Genomic DNA, 17,807 nt, shown 5'->3' with positions numbered 1-17,807 from the left:
GAACCGCGAGCAGAAGTGCTGTCACTCTCCCAATGCAGCGGCCAAGACACTTGAATCAGGTATCTTTCACCCTGATCGCTATTCAGGAAGAACTGCTCGGAATTGGGGAGTGGGACTGATGTCGGCTTGGGTTCGTTCATCTTGATGCTCCTGCGAAACAACCCTGGGTACCCCCCGAAGATTCAAATATCGGGCCAAAAGAAGCTTGCTTATGACATGAAAATTAGCCCAGAAACCTCTAGCCAGAATTGTTTTCGGACCCGGTTTCGGAGATTGGAGCTGTGGGGTTGAATATGTGGGTATTCATATACACAGAGGTGTATGTTGTACGGTACGGTATTGTGGCTATCTCACAGACAACTTTGGGATGATTGGTGATCTTGTTGATTGAAACATAATTTTTTAGTTGACACGCCTCTTTTTCGCCCATCTAACATATTTATTGATATGAGAATTTGTTACTGTATACTAGGCCTAAACGAGACTCAACAACCGGCTAACCCTACGATAGAAATTATATAATATGAATACCTAGGTAACTAACTAACTAAAGAGATGAGCTGTGTAAATGATAGACAGGGCAAGAGTCAGGTCTTCTTTGTTCCCCTCCATGGCTCTCCCTTCTACGCTTTCTTATCCTGAGACATGTACCATATTCCCCCACAATCTATTTTCAGCTCTCGTTTTGGCCATATACAGGGTCTAAGGTAGATGGGACGAGTCGATGTCTTCTGTGGCTTTATATCAACCGAAGTGAAGGCTCTGAACCTTTGGGCTTGAATCCACAAATTTCTCTTTGAGAAAATCAGCCGCTTTGAAGCCTGTTTGCATCTAGTATAAAAAGGAAGAAATGCCCAGACGGAGCGTAACAAAGCACCAAAAATTCCATGGACCATCAAAGAAAAAAGCTAAAAGTATATTGGAGGAACCGTTGAGGTCAGATTCATTGAGAGTACGCCCTCCAAGAGCACATTGAATGAGGTGTTTCAAAAACTATGTTGAATGAACAAGGTGAAAAAGAGAGTCGAAAGTCGAACTTAACCCAGGAGCATATTCTGCCATTTTTGCTGTATCTCATCTACGACCTTCCAGTTTTCTTTGACATCGCATAGTTGTGCTCCACCCAGTGCGATGGATTCGGCGTGTAAAGAAAATGCTTGGAATACAAATACCTTCGTAATTCTGTCCTTATATCCATTATTTATACATGCAAACTCATTGACTTCTTAGTCACGTAGAGAAAGCACCACCTTGGGCGTAACTATCTTTTCTGTTGCAAGATGCCTCCAAGGATTATCCTTCCTCGGGCTGCAAAGCCTGACGGTAAAAGCGCTAATGGAAAACGGAAGAAAGATGTCTCAAAGGGAGATGCAGAGGTATCAACTCCAAAGAAGAAGACAAAAATGGAAATCCCACAAATCTTGGACGAGGAACTTCTCGCAGCCGACCTCAACGTTGATTACTCGAAAAGAAGAAAGAAGCTTAGGCCACAAATGCCTAAAAAGCAGCAATGGCAAAAAGTCGAAGGTGTTATCACAGAGCGAGAAAATGCACCTAAAGGCTGGAACCCAGAGGAGCCTGATCTGAAGTCTGAGTAAGTCCCACCTGCTCTGGCTATCTAGCACTGGATTCACTATTCAATTTTATACCTGGTGATTTACCTTTGTTATGCAGTGACTTCGAATCTCAGATCGAAAGGTGTCTTGAACGAATCTCAGAGAACATCATGCCTCATGTCTATCAACATAAAATGAACGAATTTATGGCAAAGCAGACGGAACGCAAGTGAGTCATCCTATAACTCCAAATCCTTTGGTAGAGATTAATCTCCTTCCTTCTACTCAGTACTCTGATGGCTACAGAGCCGGGTTTAAGTTGGCCCGTGGTACAACGCCTAGACGATCTCAAATATACTTTGGCCTGGCTCGTGGAGGGAAACGACGTACACAAAATGGTCGATACAGTAAAGGCCATCATAGTGCAATATCGATTAGGTGAATTGGATTGGACGCCGGACTTTGTCACCTACTGGCATGCTGGAGTTCAGCTCTGTCTGCCGAGACCATTCCATTGGGACGAATACCGCTACACTCATGACAAATGCCAGGGACATGAAGGGTTTTGGGTCGAAGGTGTATGTCTTGTCTAAAACCCTTTGATTGCATTATACTGAAACCAAGTGTTCAGATTCTCGGGCCTGCGCCTGGCATGAGCAAGACTTGGATGGCATGCCAACCGGATCCGCGTGTGAATGCCACAATGGTAGCTATTCCCCTCTAAATCGCCATATTGGCCACTTTTTCTGCGTGCGATTTCTCATTATATTCATTAGGTAAGACTTAGTCTTCGAATCCCCCGGGATCCGGCGGTTGCAGTAAAAAAAGGGGACAATGGAAAAGATGGACAAAACGGGAAAGATGAAAAAGATAAGAAAGATGATAAACCATCACCCTGGCTACCGAGCTTTGAATTCCCGTTTATGGATGACACAGGCTCTACACATCTGAGCTTATATGAAGACGACATCAACATTCTTCGGAATCTGGGTGGCGATGGACAGACATACCCCTTGCCCCGATGCTTGGGTGTTGGAGTTCTTTATGTCGCAGACGGGAGGCGGGTCACCTCACTATTTAGAGAATTGGAAGTCAACATGTGGAGCACAGATGAATCGGCTTGGATGTCCCCCGACTGGCATGCGATTCCAGCTTCTATCCAGCCTGGTCAATCAACGAGAGCTGGAGCTGACCGTTTGAGTGGGTCATGGCTGCGACACAGATTTTACACTGGAACTTGTCCTGATCAGTCGATGCGTCTTTGGGTTTTTAACTATAACCCTGGGATACCGCAGGGTCAGAGGACTCTTCCTACCGCGACATCGGCACAATTGACCGCGCCCTTCCGATCTGGAAGGCTTCATCCCGTCGCAGACTTTCCTCATCTTGACCCAAATCTGGCAACAGGGCAAAGTTTGCTTTAATTTATCAAACAATGTGTGGTTAAGCCTTTTTGTGTGCATTATATATTTGTCTGCTGCTATACTTTTGGTTGCTTTTTTTGGTATTCGTCCTTGTTTCTTTGCTTTGAACTCCCCTTATATTTCGCTATTTGAATTGGTAAACCTAATTTTGACTGTTAGGTTCAACGTATACTACATTAGTGTATCACTTCGGTGTTGCGTAACCTAGGGTTTTAATCTAATATCATGGAAATAATATGGTAAATTACTCGAATGCAATGAACTCAGCCATATACCCCGCCGAAAAGGTTGAGAAAAAAGTAACCGCCGACTGTAAGTATGGATTTGTGTACCTACCAGTAGGACAAATAGATGATTTTTGTTCATTTAGAGACAGATGCAGTCTTAGCCCCTGTTTTGATAGGATATAACGCAATAACGCAATAACTAATATAATCTCATGAGTCAACGGGTCTGCGGGGTTAACATATATTTGCCTCGGTTATTTTCCGCATCGTCAAACTAGCATTGCAGTACTTATTTATCCAAGCCAAAAGTGCACAAAATGTCATCATTTGTGAATACCGTTGATCCGAAGCGGATTGTTTCTGCTCTAAACACCGAAACAAGCGACAACGGTGAAGTAAACAGGTTACATCACATTCCAAGGCCTACAAACAAAGAAGAAGAGCGACAATGGCTTCTCGAGCAGATGGCGGGTGCTTTTCGCATATTCGCCAAATTAGGATTCTCAGATGGTAGCAGTGGCCATATTAGTCTCCGAGGTATGCTTGCTTTGTTGGATTTATTGTATACTGACAATGGCGGTTGTTGTTCGTTTGGCTGTTCTGACAGCCCAAAGATCCTGTCGAGCCCCGCACGTTTTGGATCAATCCATACGGAGTACACTTCGCCCTTCTAAATGTCTCTGATATGGTGCGGGTAGACGAACAAGGAAACAGGGTCGCTGGCGCAAATAAGCCTGTTAATACAGCTGGGTTTATTATTCATTCAGCAATCCACCAGAGACGACCGGATATTCATGCGGCATGTCATATGCACAGTCCTTTCGGAAGAGCCTGGAGCACCTTTGGCAGGGGAATTGAGATGTTGAATCAAGGTAAAACCAGCACATGATCAACATCCACAGTCCTGCTAACAGCACTCCAACATTCAAGATTCTTGCATGTTTTACGATGATCTTTCAGTATATCCAGCTTTTGGAGGTGTTGTTTTTGCACAGGAAGAGGGTCAACGTATTGCTGATTACCTTGGTCCCAAAAACAAGAATTTGATAATGCAGAATCATGGATTGCTTACTGCTGGAGGAACAGTTGCAGAAGCTGCAGCATTTTTCATTGCCTTGGAGAGAGCATGTCAGACCCAAATCCTGGTGGAATCGTCGACCGCACCGGGGTCGATAGGTGCAAGCAAAGGAGTCTTGAAGAAGACATTAGTGGACGATGAAGTTGCACTCTACACCAAGAAAGGAACAGGTACTCCTGAGATCATGTATATGCAATTCGAACCCGAGTATCGACTGATTTTGAAGGAGACAGGTGGAGACTTTTTAAATTGAAGGGCGGTTCTATAGAAAGTATGCTATTCCATTGTGTGATTGTGACTTTTTTCTGGCTAGGTTCGTTTTTGTTATTAATGGGTTGAAGACGATATGATCCCCTAGAACTGCGGGTCTACAATTTATATGCCTACCTTGGCTATGCACCCTCAATATTAACCTTCTATACTCGTTGGGATATAGTCACGTGGAAGGGTAATGTCGGGTTGTGGATCGGGTGTGGGGTAGTATCAGGCCCACCTAAACACTAATTCCACAAGTGTCAGTATTGTACGCCGACTGCTGCTGTGCCTGCAGCGAGTGCACAATCAGCCTCAAGAGAATTATGGGAACTCCATGGCGACATCAACGATAGGATATTATAAAGCATAGTATGTTAGAGTTTGATTTTAATCTGTTCCGGTATATACACATGGTCTATGTGCACTGAAAAATCTTTTGTTAAGATGTGTGACTGGCTGAGACAAACTTTGTGTAAGAGGATTTTCTGTATATAACCCTTGAAATGGCATATCCCTCAATGGTGCTAGCAAGAATTAGCATAGTCTGGATTGTGGCCTTAGGTGTCGACATGCAATGCCAAGACATGACTATCTAAGCTCCGAACTCAATGACACTTACACTATGTTATATACATTGCTTCCTCCACACTTACAGCATAACTACGTAACTACATCATAGGGCTGACCAACAGTTTATGAACAATCATGAATATTGACCATGGTTATAATCTACACAGCATAGTAGTGGGCCATGATTCATGCTTATCCATGCACACATAGCACTAGCACCGCGAAAACCTGATGGTCCGCTTGTTATTAAACCACACGTCATTGATCGGCTATGATGATTATCCTGGTTATTAAGAAAAAATATATCCGGTGTCTTCCCTGACTTGCAATCATTTTCTTTCATTGACTTTATGATATCTGAACATCTATAACTCCAGTGTATGCAACCTTACCATCTTTCTCTGATTCCCGGAGTTACCACACCGTGAGATTGTTTTCCGTACGTATTGTGCAACATCCCAGATTCAGCAGGGGTACACAACATGGCTTCAAAGTCGGGTGAAAAGAGCATCTCCGCCTATGGAGAGGCTCGTTCAACAGTGGAAGGGAAGCCTCTCGATGCTGAGACAATCCGTAAGATGAACGCCTGGTTTCGTGCCAGCATGTATCTATGTTTGGGCATGCTCTATCTTCGTGACAACCCACTCCTCACAGAACCTCTTAAGCTGGAGCATCTCAAAGCCCGGCTCTTGGGTCATTGGGGTTCCGATGCCGGGCAATCTTTCACTTGGATGCACATGAATCGTCTCATCAAGAAGTACGACCTCGATGTTCTTTTCGTTTCCGGTCCCGGGCATGGTGCCCCCGGAATCATATCACAATCTTACCTTGAGGGTGTATACTCGGAAGTCTACCCGGATAAAGGCGAGGATGCGGAGGGCATGAAGAAGTTCTTCAAACAATTCTCTTTCCCTGGTGGTATTGGAAGCCATGCGACTCCCGAGACACCTGGCAGTATCCACGAGGGAGGTGAGCTAGGATATGCACTCTCGCATGCCTTTGGCTCGGTCTTTGACAACCCCGATCTCATTACTTTGACCATGGTTGGAGATGGCGAATCCGAGACTGGCCCACTTGCAACCAGCTGGCATAGCACGAAGTTCCTGAACCCAATTAACGACGGAGCAGTCCTTCCTGTTCTCCATCTCAACGGATACAAAATCAACAACCCGACGGTGCTTGCGCGAATTAGTCACGACGAACTTTTATCTTTGCTCGCTGGCTATGGATGGAAACCATACTTTGTGGAGGGAAGTGATTTCGACAGTATGCATCAGGCCATGGCGGCTACACTCGAGCAATGTGTCACTGAGATCAAAGAGCACCAGAAGAAAGCCCGAGAGACGAAGACCCCGTTCCGACCCCGATGGCCAATGATCGTTCTTCGCACACCTAAGGGATGGTCGGCTCCGCGAGAGGTTGATGGCCACCTCCTCGAGGGATTTTGGCGCGCGCACCAGATTCCCATCACTGATGTCCGCACCAACCCCCCTCATCTTAAGGTGTTGGAGACATGGATGAGGTCCTACAAACCGGAAGAGCTCTTCGATGAGAATGGCACCTTGATTCAGGAACTGAAGGAACTCGCACCCAGGGGTAACTCGCGGATAAGTGCCAACCCCGTTGGCAATGGAGGTATTATACGCCGGCCGCTTCATATTCCTGACTTCCGGGACTACGGGTTCAAGGATATTATTCCAGGGTTGACAATTAAGGGAGGCATGACCAATATGGCAAAATTCCTCCGTGATATAGTGGCCCAGAACATGAAGACTTTCCGGCTCTTTGGGCCCGATGAGACTGAGTCTAATAAGCTTTCTGAGGTGTATAAAGCGGGCAAGAAAGTCTGGATGGGAGATTATTTCGAAGAGGATAAAGATGGAGGAAATCTGTCCCCCGATGGCCGCGTGATGGAGATCCTCAGTGAACATACCTGCGAAGGCTGGCTGGAAGGCTACATTCTTTCTGGGCGACATGGACTGCTCAACAGCTATGAGCCTTTCATCCACGTCATTGATTCTATGGTGAACCAGCATTGCAAGTGGATCGAGAAGTGCCTCGAAGTGGAGTGGAGAGCCCGAATCTCGTCGCTAAACATCCTCATCACCGCTACTGTATGGAGACAAGACCACAATGGCTTCACCCACCAGGACCCTGGATTCCTCGATGTGGTGGCTAACAAGAGCCCTGAGGTGGTTCGCATCTATCTCCCGCCCGACGGCAACACTCTCCTATCCGTGATGGACCACTGTCTCCGCAGTGTCAACTACGTGAATGTGATCGTTGCCGATAAGCAAGAGCACATTCAGTTCCTGGACATGGATGCAGCTGTCGCACACTGCACTAAGGGTCTCGGAATCTGGGACTGGGCGAGCAACGACCAAGGCGCAGAGCCGGATATCGTGATCGCATCCTGTGGCGATGTTTCCACACACGAAGCCCTAGCCGCGACCGCACTACTACGCGAACATCTCCCACAGCTCAAAATTCGTTTTGTTAATGTGGTGGATCTATTCCGATTGATTTCCTCCATCCACCATCCGCACGGAATGTCCGATAAGAGATGGAAGTCCATTTTCACCACCGACAAGCCCATCATATTCAACTTCCACTCCTACCCTTGGCTCATCCACCGACTTACGTACAAGCGACCTGGTCAACATAACCTACATGTGAGAGGGTATAGAGAAAAGGGCAACATTGACACGCCATTTGAGCTGGCTATGCGCAATGAGACTGATCGATACAGTCTCGCTATGGCTGCCATTGATTTGGTTCAGTCTCTCGGGAACACGGCAGCCGGCGTGAGAGAGAAGCTGTACAATGAGCAGCTGGCGGGCAAGTCTGAGGCTTTCGATAACGGGGTTGATCCTGAATATATTCGGAACTGGAAATGGCCTTACTCGAAAAAGTAGGGTACTTTTTTTGGGTATTGGGGATATTCATGTTAATACCGACAAAAGCTGCCATAGTACTCCGTAATACATTCCAAATTGTACTCGAATCAGAAGAATAATAATATACAACATTCCAATTACCCTAGCCTCGTAACTACACTAATCCTCATTGGGGGTTAAAAACAACCTCGCCCGTACAACCAGTCATATTCTGACCCCGGGGATCACCGAATGAGTCATTGTTAATTAGAGCTCATACAATAGCTGCGAATATCACTTGATGGTTTTCTTTCTAAATTCACATTCCAGCACACTATAACTCACTACAAATCCACAACTCAACTACTCTGCCATAAAAATGTCCGAATCCATCAGTAACCATCAAGTCAAGGATGACATAAAGAAAGCCTATGATGAGATTGCCGAAGTCTACCTAAACTGGACACAGCCTTCTCATAAAATACGCCTTTCCTATCTCGATCGCATGCTTCGATCCTTTGACCCGGCGAAGGGAAATTCCCAAATTAGCGTCCTTGAGTTAGGATGCGGCGCCGGGGTACCGTGTACTGAACTTCTGGCGTCGCGTGAATACATCAGCGTCACTGCAAATGACATATCCGAAACCCAGATTGCCATGGCGAAAAGGCGGCTTCCTGAGTCTGTCAAACTGATACAAGGAGACATGATGGAATTGGAATTCAGTCAGGAGCATTTCGATGCAGTGATGGCCATGTATTCAATTTTTCATCTGCCACGCAACGAGCAAACCACGATTCTCCGTCGCATTTTTGATTGGTTGAAACCTGGAGGAAGGCTTCTCGCGAACTTTCCCGAGACTGGATTTGCGAGCTCATCTGATCAATCTTGGCTGGGCGGCACAAAAGGAGCAATGCATTGGAGTGGTTGGGGTAGAGATGAAATGAGACGACTTCTCACAGAGATTGGCTTTGAGATGGAGATTGACGAGGTCGTCGTGGATTGCGAAGAAAAGAATGGAGTTTCGCATAGCGTTCCATTCCACTGGATTTTAGTAAAAAAATGAGCAATATGAAGATATAGTAGAGTCCTCATAAACCGATGCTCTGCTCTTAATCTTTCCGTGAAGCTGTAGTTTACAGGCCTCTCCGTAACTTCCAAGTAGTATTCAAAGAACAAGAAACGTGTTAAATCTACCAAATCCTACTACAAAAACATTCCTTACATAAGTGAACCGCACTCAAGGCACAAAACCCTGTCTCTGGCTTTGATTTTGGCAAGACAGGCTTGACCTATTGGCGCGCGATGGTGATTTTTGAGCATGTCCGCACGAACGAAAGATACCAGACAACCCTCACAGACCCAATCTTTCTCGCCTGAATGAATCTTCTTATGTCGATTGCAATCATTCTTTCTGGAAAAGCGCTTCTGGCAGATATCACACGAAAACGGACGATCCGCCGTGTGTCAAGAGGCGAGATTTGAGATTAAAGAGCCTTTTGAAGACCTTTGCACAATGTGGGCACTCGAAGTCTTGCTTCTCTCGAGTCTTCGTACGTTTCGTGGGTCGGACCTCTGGCTCAGAGTCTGAGCTTGATGGCTCTTGTGTATGAACTGTAATATCAGGTGTTGCTTGCACAGCTTGTGCATTCTGCACTTCAGGTGCCCGCTGAGGAGTAGCTTGCATCATGGGTGTCCTTTGCCGAAGGCTCAGCTCGATGTCTCTGTCGGATGGAAAGTCTTGGCTCTGCGACGCATCCGGGTGGGCATCCCTCATGTGCCTTTTCAGGCTGATCTCTGATACAAAACCAAATGTAAAACCAGTACACTTTTCGTCACTGCACCTCCATGCTCGATTATGTCTGCTGATGTGTTCATCTCGCTTCTCAGATGAGGGAAAACCAGAGAAGAAGAATTGGCAGCTGAAATGTGGGCATCGGAACAGGATTGTCCCCATATTTCTGTACCATGTCCTTTTTAGACGACGGGTCTGTTGACACTATTCTTTCTATCACTTCACGGACATCACCCACAAGGTTGAATAGGTTCAGTGCAAATCCTTCTTGCTTGAGCTGACCAAATGAGTGGAGTTGCTTCTTGGTTGAGACAACAATTTGCTCCAGCTGCTCATAGAAGGTGGCATCTTGGAAGACTTGGAGCCTTTTTTTATTCCGGGCCGATACCTCTAGATATTTCTGTGGCGGAGACCAATGCAGATCAACGAAGACACCTAATGACTCAGCAAGGAGAGCCATAATACCTGGGTAATCTTCTTCACACAGAGCTTTGTAGTGCTTGAGTGCATCTAGTTCCTCGGGCGTACTTTGACGAGGTCCGGTTGCTTCTGCCTTTGTTCTTTCGATTCGGCGATTTGCTTCCGCAATTGCTCCTTCAAGATGTCGAACCCAGTGGATAATGGAATATTCCATAAATCCATAATCTCCGCGGCGAATATTATGCTCAAGCGGCGTGTTCACGAAGAGTGGAAAGTTCAGATAGTTAATACATCGAGTTGCCATTCTGATACCTTGTTGCAATGGATCGACAAACCCTTCGTTGACCAAGAATCTAAAATTAAGAATACTGTCAGTGAAGCTTTTTAAATGTTCAGACAAGGCCATACAATCTTGCCGTTAAATGGATCAGCTCAACACTTCCGTCGTCCCGTACTTCAACGAATGACCCGCAGATGTCCCTTGGGTCTTTTACCAGAAACCCTTGCCTGTGGAAATCAATCGATTGTTGATCAATTTCCATAGACTTTAAGACTTGAATTTCGCGCCACTTGAGGGGCTTTCTTGCCAACACCAGCCATTCGAGTAGCGCTAAAGCATCTTTCATTGATGCCCCAGAGGTATTTTCTTTTATTCTGGAGAGTATCCGTCGATACCTATCACGTAAGACAGAGAACGAGGGAGCATACGAGTCGCACTTACGCATCATTTACCCCAGAGGGGAAAATATTTGGATCCAGCTCTTGTTCCTGCCCTACGATTGTAGTCTGTGCGGATAGATTCAACCAAATCAGTTTTGCAAGTAGAAACATGCCTGGTAAGCCATTAGCGAGCCAGATTCACAAGTGAAATTTGCCCACATACCGCCAGCTTGCTGAGCTACCATCGCAGCGATACTATCAGTCATGTCTTCTGAGATATACAAAGAAGCTCTCAGTTGATCTGCCTCACGCCGGCAAAAGCCTTGAAGGTCATTTTTAATATCATCTGGTCCTATAGTAAGACTTGCAATCTCATCGAAGTTTTTGCACGCCAGACTGTCGTTTTGGCTTGTGAAAAGACAGCGTAGCCTCCAGGGCTCGGTAATGGGCAGGCTTTCGACCAATGTTCTGAACCATTGAGCGATGCTTTTCCGTTGGTCTCTTTCACACTCATCGACCCCGTCAATAATAATATATGCAATCTTGCAGTTCTTGAATGCAAATTCCAAAAGCTTGGTGACTTTCTCCGAGGAAGTAAGCACCGCTTCTTTGCTATCACAGCATTCCTGGTAGAAATAAAGAAGGAGATTTTGGTCCCGCTCCAAAATTTGGGCGAGCAGACTTCGCGCCAATGCTAAAAAGCTGTTACGCTCGGGATCGCCGTGTTTGCAATAAAAGAAAAGAACCGTTGGTTTGGGGGTGAGCTTTCGGGCTTCCTCTATTGTGAGAGATGCGAGGACAGTTTTTCCTATCTGATATTCAGCATTCGGACTAGCCAATTCCATATAGAGGCCCCATACCGGCGCCTGGAATCCCATTCAACCAAAGCAAAGGAGGTATTTTGGGGTAGTTCGGATCGAACCAATCTTTGAAAGCTTGGTTGTCCAAAAGCCAGCTTCCAGTACCAGGATTATTTGCTCGCGTCTGGGTCAAATTATACTGATTTCCATCAACATCAGGTGCTCTGAGCCAGTTGAAAACTGTGCGTGATCGGCGCAAGGATTCATATTGCACTTCGGCATTGTGCCAGTCGTCCACTAGACGATGCGATTCCTGGGAATCTGCAATCTGGACCAGGCCTGCTTGGCTTTCGATTAAAGCACGATACCGTGCCATACCTGAAATAATATTGGAGAAACGTGATTGTTGGGTTTTCCACGTCGCATGCCACAGCTGCTTCCAGACTATAACAACCTCAGTAATGTGTTGCGCGTACATGGGAATATGGGTTTGACTGACGACGCTGCTGGAAATATTGGATGGCAATGCGATGGAACTTGAGGATGTCCTCGTACATGAGTGAGAGTACCTTAATCATGTGAGGGTTGGTGCGAAACAGCTCTTGGTATTGTAAGAGCAAGGGTAAGTTTTCTCCTATATATTCGTACGTGTCCAGCACTTCGGAGAAGGCGTTTTCGAAAGTATCTGCGATCTGAATCCCGTTAGTGCATTCGTAATGTAAGCATCTTAGGCATGGAATAGGCAATTCTTACTAGGAGCAGAAACTTGACTAGTCCCTACGAAGGTCAGCCTGAAGATATGAGCTTGAATGTTTACCAGGTCTCTCTTACCAAAAGAAATGGCACGATCTCACTGCTATTGCGAAATACCTCCACCACCTTGCCGAACTGATTCATAGCTTCTAGGAATGGCTTCAGTTGATTCAAATTCTGCATACGGCGCTGAGACCGATGCTTGACCTGCAACTGGGTGAGACATTGCTCTACATCAGCGTGGAGAATTTGAAGTTATCCCGGTCCTTTTTATTAAGGTCTTTTTTGAAGGCTTCAAGTGATCGCTCAAACAGTGGTGTATATGTGCTGGCAATTGTTGTTTAAAAGAGAAGAAAAAGAGGGAGGTTGGAAGGATGTGAGGATGCAAGAAGGCTGAGGTCCTCCATTACGCTAATCTTGCGTGCGGCTCTGCAGTCCCTCTTCCCTCTTCCACACTCTTGGGGCCATTTGATCTTCACCATTCAGCACCTTTCTATTTTCTATTTTTGTTTTTCGAGGACTTCTGGGATATTTGAGGCGATGATGCCTATTTCACAGAACTTAATGGGACAAAATTTGCCATTTCAAACCGAGCCTTCTTCGAGAACTATCATCTCGGAAACCGGTATTTTCGATGAAGAAATATGCCTGGGAGCAGTAAATTGATTACCATCTGAGCACGCTACACATAGCTAACGCTAGATAGATCATTGGTGTCACGGCACGGCTGGATCGCGATAATGCATTGATTCAACATTTGGCCGACCACAGCACACCTTCCCTATGTTTTTCGGTTCTTAAGGAGGGGAATTTCTTTCTTCTTGTACATGAGGAAGATAAATTCGCCCGCCTCAACAAGCAGTTATGTACCGGTCTCTCGAAAGCGACAAGTAACCAACAAATTCGATTACAGGCATATATTACTAGAGAAGATGCAATGTTAGCAGTGCAGAAAAGATACGGCGAAAGGCTGCTACCAATTGAAATCAACATTTATGCCCCGTTACATTTCTCCGACGATGTGGGAGCTAAATTGAGCAAATCTCATATTTTCCTGCAGCCGCTTCGCTATGGGCTTGGGGAGAGGAGATACATGAATCCGCATGTTCTACGATTTGAGGGACGACCGAATGACGAGTTATTCCACTATTCCACTATACCTGGCTCGGAAGAGATAGATCCAAATTACTCATCAAGCGATGAAAGCCTCTCTGATGACGTTGATGAAATTGACATGGATGACATGTTTGGTGTTCAATTAGAAGCATGGTAGAAGGATCGCTTTCTTTGTCAAGACGTCTGCAAGAATTACAAAGATATCAAGATCACAAGGAAACAAATATTCTCCTAATGACTCTTGGGACGGGTGCTGTTGGGTCGGTTATTACTTCTCGATTATCGGAACAAGCCGCTAATGATTGAGATAGTTTGAATCTTACAACCTCGTCGCGTATCTGCCTTCTTGAGCCACAGTAGAATCCATCAATTGAAGCTCAATCGATCGGTCGGGCCCTTCGACCCGGTCAAATCTCCAACGTGGCGATTGTTCGGTACATCATGGAAGGCACCGTCGAGGAGGTAGGTTAGCAACAGTGCATCGTTCGGATACTATCTAACAATACGTAGAGTGATGTCTTATCACGACAACGGAGAAAGCTGCAACTGACAACGGGCGGATTCCAAAAATCGGATCATACTGCATCTAACAGAATCCAGTCATTACTAGTAAGAACTACATTCTTTATTGATCGAGAGTCTATGGACTAATGATCTGCAGGACCTTTTCCAGCTTGAATCCTCGAGTTATAACTAGCATCATCACGTCCTTCAAAAATTAGAAGAAATTGGACGTGTCTAGTTCGTTTTGTGATCTCGCGGATTCCTCTGCTTACTTACAGATTGCAGTCACTCTAAATTTCATGCATATCTGAAATGGGTCACTCAACCGAATAACAAGCTTTTCCGATTCGAAAATTATCCCATAGAAAATTGTCGCTACTGACGACAATATAGAATTGTAGACCATATAGAATAACATCATCGGATTCTAGCCCTCATCTTGTTCATCAACTTTTTTTTCTCGCTTTTTTTCGGCCATGCTGAGATCATCATTCCTATAAGAACGATAGTACAGGTTATATCTCGACAGACTGTCTATGGACTCCCTATATTCAGATTCCAATTGGAGCCTGCGTTAACGCTGGTCATCTCCGTGCTCCAACCTTGGAAGATATCGCATTAAAGAATGCGTTAGGCCTAGGGCTCCACCTAAAATTTAACCCCGAAAGTATCTAGTGATTTATAGAAATAATAATATAAACTTCACCCAGATCACGGCTCAGCTGTCTACCCCCACCAGGAAAATTCAAACTCGAATTGCGGACTGAACCGTCTTCGCTTGCGCTGGTTGGTCATGTCCACGAGGCTTAGATTATTCCAACTCTCTATTGGCTCTAAGATTTCACCCAGGTCAAGGAAAACTCTGCACTGGGTACTTTGTTTGAGAGACGGAAAGGCGTATAGGCCAATGAAAGACACAACTCGGGTATAATTTCTGTTTGAGTTCACACACCATAAGACGGGACAATCCTCGGCTGTTCTAAACTAAGATTATGGCTCAGCTGGGTGAAAACTTAAGAATGTTTCAAACTTGAATTCGGGAGAGATATGCTTTCCCTGACGCTGGTTGGTCATCTCTGCGTTAACGTTGCTCTTCCAATTCTGCATTGGGCTTAGTGTTCCACCCAGGTAAAGTGAAGCCTAAGTGAAGAGAAACGTTTAGATACCAATGAAAGAGACGGAATACATTTACACTCAAAAGGGGTCTTGATTACCATTGCTCCTGGATGCAACGAGGCTGGCCTACCTGCGCAATATAGGTGTAACCTTAGAAGCATAAAGCATGGCTGAGGTGTCACCCAACCCAGATGCAAAAACTACTTATTTATATCTGAATAAACATACAGGCAAATACTCCTTAAAATCTTAGGTCACCATACAATATGTGTGAAGCACCTTGTAATATTGTACACCGTAGAGAGATGTATTGTAGCTTGTTTAGAACGTGCACCGCCAATCGCTGACCGCTCAACTCTTAGGATCTTAGGATATCCAACCGAAATAAAACTCCGAGGTTATCTAACATCTCCTAGATCCAAAAATAAAAGTATTTACAGACAGGAAGCATGGAGTTTCCTAAAGCTCACATCTACCATCCCCAACCCCCCCACACCCACACCCACACGGTTATCCTACTACATGGTCGCGGCAGCAATGGCCCCGAGTTCGCCGAAGAGCTTTTCTCATCTTCAACCTCCAAGGGCAAAAATCTGCCTTCCTGTCTACCCTCCTATCGCTGGGTCTTTCCAACTTCACGCAATCGATGGAGCACTACATTCGAAGAGGAAATGTGCGCCTGGTTTGACGCCTACTCCTTAGGCAATATCGACGAACGACAAGAATTACAGAAAGAGGGTATAAAACAGTCAGTCTTATTTATTCTCGATATGCTCGAGGAGGAAGCTCGACTACTAGATGGAGGGTTCTCTCACATCTACCTTGGAGGTATGAGTCAGGGGATGGCAACCGCCTTGTGGGCGTTCATCGCTGCAACTGCAACAGACCGAATCCAAGGATCGCTAGGTGGACTATTTGGCTTTTGTGGTTGGTTGCCATTCGCGCAGCAGCTAGACCAGTTGCTTTCCGAATCATCTCTTAGTCCTGGCAGCTCTCAGGCACAGAGTTTAATATCCGGGTTCTTCTTTGATGAAATTGCCGGTGACACATCGCGTTCGGATCAGCCTGTCGACAGTTCTATTTTATCTACACCTGTGTTTCTAAGCCATGGATCAGATGATCCATGGGTATCTGTGGAGCTTGGACGGCAGGCATGTCAAGTTCTACGGAGGATTGTGGTACGCGTTGACTGGCAGGAGTTTACTGGGGCAGAGGGTGATGGCCACTGGGTTAAGGAGCCTGAGGGCTTTGAGCGTATCCTGCAGTTCCTTGAGGGTTGAGTTGTCTAAATAGTCTATCAGCGGACCGCGTTGCGGGAGTCTTCGATGGCCATATGTAGGGAAGCCGCCTACAGCCAAAAGAAGGTTCGGTGGTTTTTAGTCATGAAAGTGAAAAGACTTGTCGAGTATAAGGGCCTAAAGTAGACAGGAATGTTACATTTCATTCCAGAATATTCAATAAAATAAGTGAGGGAGATGATCAATCAATCAATTAATCAATCAATCAAAGTTCAATTAACCTGTTGTAGTCTAACTAGTTGCGTATGACTATGCAGGCGCTTCATCCAACTGAAGCAAGAACTCGAAGCCAAATGCCGAGTTGGAACCACATGTGCATCCTATAGAGTATATAGATGCTGATCGTAGAGAGTGCGGAATCAGCCCATTCCTATGACCCGTAACCCTATAGATCCAAACCTATCTAAACCTACACATAAGATATCAATATATAATGATAGTTGTGGAGTGCACCCTTTACCTTCTAACCCCTACTTCACACACACTCTCTCTCTCCGTACCCTCCCCTCCCTTAGTCTTAATTGATAGTAACGTTGTCCTAGCTAGCTATTAATTGGTATATCTCCGGTTATAACGTATTAAAACTACTAGAGGAGACCTCGTCGATCTACCCGGATCTATAAGCTAAGTGTCGAATACCAAGTCCGAATACATGGTAGAAACCAGGTAATATACCGGAAACATCATGTGACATTGGGTACCATACAAAAATGTATATTACAGTTAGTCATCGATGTCCACAGAGATTGTTGAAATAGAGTTAGAGTTGTCAACATTGGTCATCTATACCATACATTGTTCGTACACCAGCTTTCTGTCAGTAGTCACTACGTAGAGTAGTACGATGCCCATTTGCTGTGCCCTTAACAAAGTTTTTGGCAATCTTGCACCACATTTGTTCGCTGGGATGTAGTTCATCGTACCACATGAAGACGTCTGGATTGCTATTGTCCACTGGGTTGCTTCTAGACCTCCAGCATCTGGCATTTCGTATTGTGGAGCAATATACATAGCTCCAAGTGTGTTGAGAAGGAAGTAACGTGCGCCATGATTGAAAAGACGATCAATCTGCTCAAAAATACAATCTATATAACTTGGGATGGTGGTGCCAGGGGTCTGGGAGTCGGTCAGAAAGCCGCCAGCTCCAATATCATTGCCACCGATCATGATAGCGAAGACGGTAGATTCTGAAGCGATGTCCATGAACTTGGTTCCATCAGGAAGCGTGTATTGGCTATCTGTAATGAACGCCGGAACCTCGTATGTGGCGACGTCCGGAAACAAATCTCCAGTTGCCTCGTTTATACGCGGCGTAAGACTATTAGCACACACTGCTCCAGCAACAGCGTAGTTATACACTGT

The 17,807-nt window shown here is 45.5% G+C and overlaps 7 protein-coding genes across 7 annotated transcripts; 6 read left to right on the top strand and 1 right to left on the bottom strand.

Moving 5' to 3' along the window:
- Window positions 1-1,280: 1,280 nt before the first annotated feature.
- N7537_005028 (uncharacterized protein) lies at window positions 1,281-2,980 on the top strand (the record flags this gene model as incomplete). Its single annotated transcript, XM_056896085.1, has 5 exons — window positions 1,281-1,594; window positions 1,675-1,785; window positions 1,846-2,134; window positions 2,188-2,262; window positions 2,333-2,980. 5 exons carry the CDS (start codon window positions 1,281-1,283, stop codon window positions 2,978-2,980), a joined length of 1,437 nt encoding a protein of 478 aa, XP_056755833.1.
- Window positions 2,981-3,524: 544 nt separating this feature from the next.
- Window positions 3,525-4,538, top strand: N7537_005027 (uncharacterized protein; the record flags this gene model as incomplete). The annotated part of the gene is made up of 3 exons (XM_056896084.1): window positions 3,525-3,744; window positions 3,822-4,079; window positions 4,138-4,538. 3 exons carry the CDS (start codon window positions 3,525-3,527, stop codon window positions 4,536-4,538), a joined length of 879 nt encoding a protein of 292 aa, XP_056755832.1.
- Window positions 4,539-5,592: 1,054 nt separating this feature from the next.
- Window positions 5,593-8,025, top strand: N7537_005026 (phosphoketolase family protein; the record flags this gene model as incomplete). The annotated part of the gene is made up of 1 exon (XM_056896083.1): window positions 5,593-8,025. The coding sequence occupies one exon, from the start codon at window positions 5,593-5,595 to the stop codon at window positions 8,023-8,025; it is 2,433 nt and encodes an 810-aa protein (XP_056755831.1).
- A 340-nt stretch (window positions 8,026-8,365) lies between these two features.
- Window positions 8,366-9,049, top strand: N7537_005025 (class I SAM-dependent methyltransferase; the record flags this gene model as incomplete). The annotated part of the gene is made up of 1 exon (XM_056896082.1): window positions 8,366-9,049. One exon carries the CDS (start codon window positions 8,366-8,368, stop codon window positions 9,047-9,049), a length of 684 nt encoding a protein of 227 aa, XP_056755830.1.
- Window positions 9,050-9,204: 155 nt separating this feature from the next.
- On the bottom strand, window positions 9,205-12,555 carry N7537_005024 (ATP-binding protein; the record flags this gene model as incomplete). Its single annotated transcript, XM_056896081.1, is given in 8 exon segments — window positions 9,205-9,411; window positions 9,428-9,973; window positions 9,999-10,551; window positions 10,920-11,031; window positions 11,082-11,666; window positions 11,719-12,102; window positions 12,158-12,350; window positions 12,529-12,555. The coding sequence occupies 8 exon segments, from the start codon at window positions 12,553-12,555 to the stop codon at window positions 9,205-9,207; spliced, it is 2,607 nt and encodes an 868-aa protein (XP_056755829.1).
- A 399-nt stretch (window positions 12,556-12,954) lies between these two features.
- On the top strand, window positions 12,955-13,684 carry N7537_005023 (Helicase C-terminal; the record flags this gene model as incomplete). The annotated part of the gene is made up of 2 exons (XM_056896080.1): window positions 12,955-13,068; window positions 13,118-13,684. 2 exons carry the CDS (start codon window positions 12,955-12,957, stop codon window positions 13,682-13,684), a joined length of 681 nt encoding a protein of 226 aa, XP_056755828.1.
- A 1,912-nt stretch (window positions 13,685-15,596) lies between these two features.
- N7537_005022 (alpha/beta hydrolase) lies at window positions 15,597-16,427 on the top strand (the record flags this gene model as incomplete). Its single annotated transcript, XM_056896079.1, has 1 exon — window positions 15,597-16,427. One exon carries the CDS (start codon window positions 15,597-15,599, stop codon window positions 16,425-16,427), a length of 831 nt encoding a protein of 276 aa, XP_056755827.1.
- Between the last annotated feature and the right edge of the window lie 1,380 nt (window positions 16,428-17,807).

The sequence above is a fragment of the Penicillium hordei genome (genome assembly GCF_028827395.1).
Source record: "Penicillium hordei strain IBT 12815 chromosome Unknown utg000002l_segment0_segment0, whole genome shotgun sequence".
In the NCBI taxonomy this organism is placed as follows: Eukaryota; Fungi; Ascomycota; class Eurotiomycetes; order Eurotiales; family Aspergillaceae; genus Penicillium; species Penicillium hordei.
The sequence above is the reverse complement of the archived record's forward strand: the minus strand, read 5'-3'. Positions and strand labels throughout refer to the sequence as shown.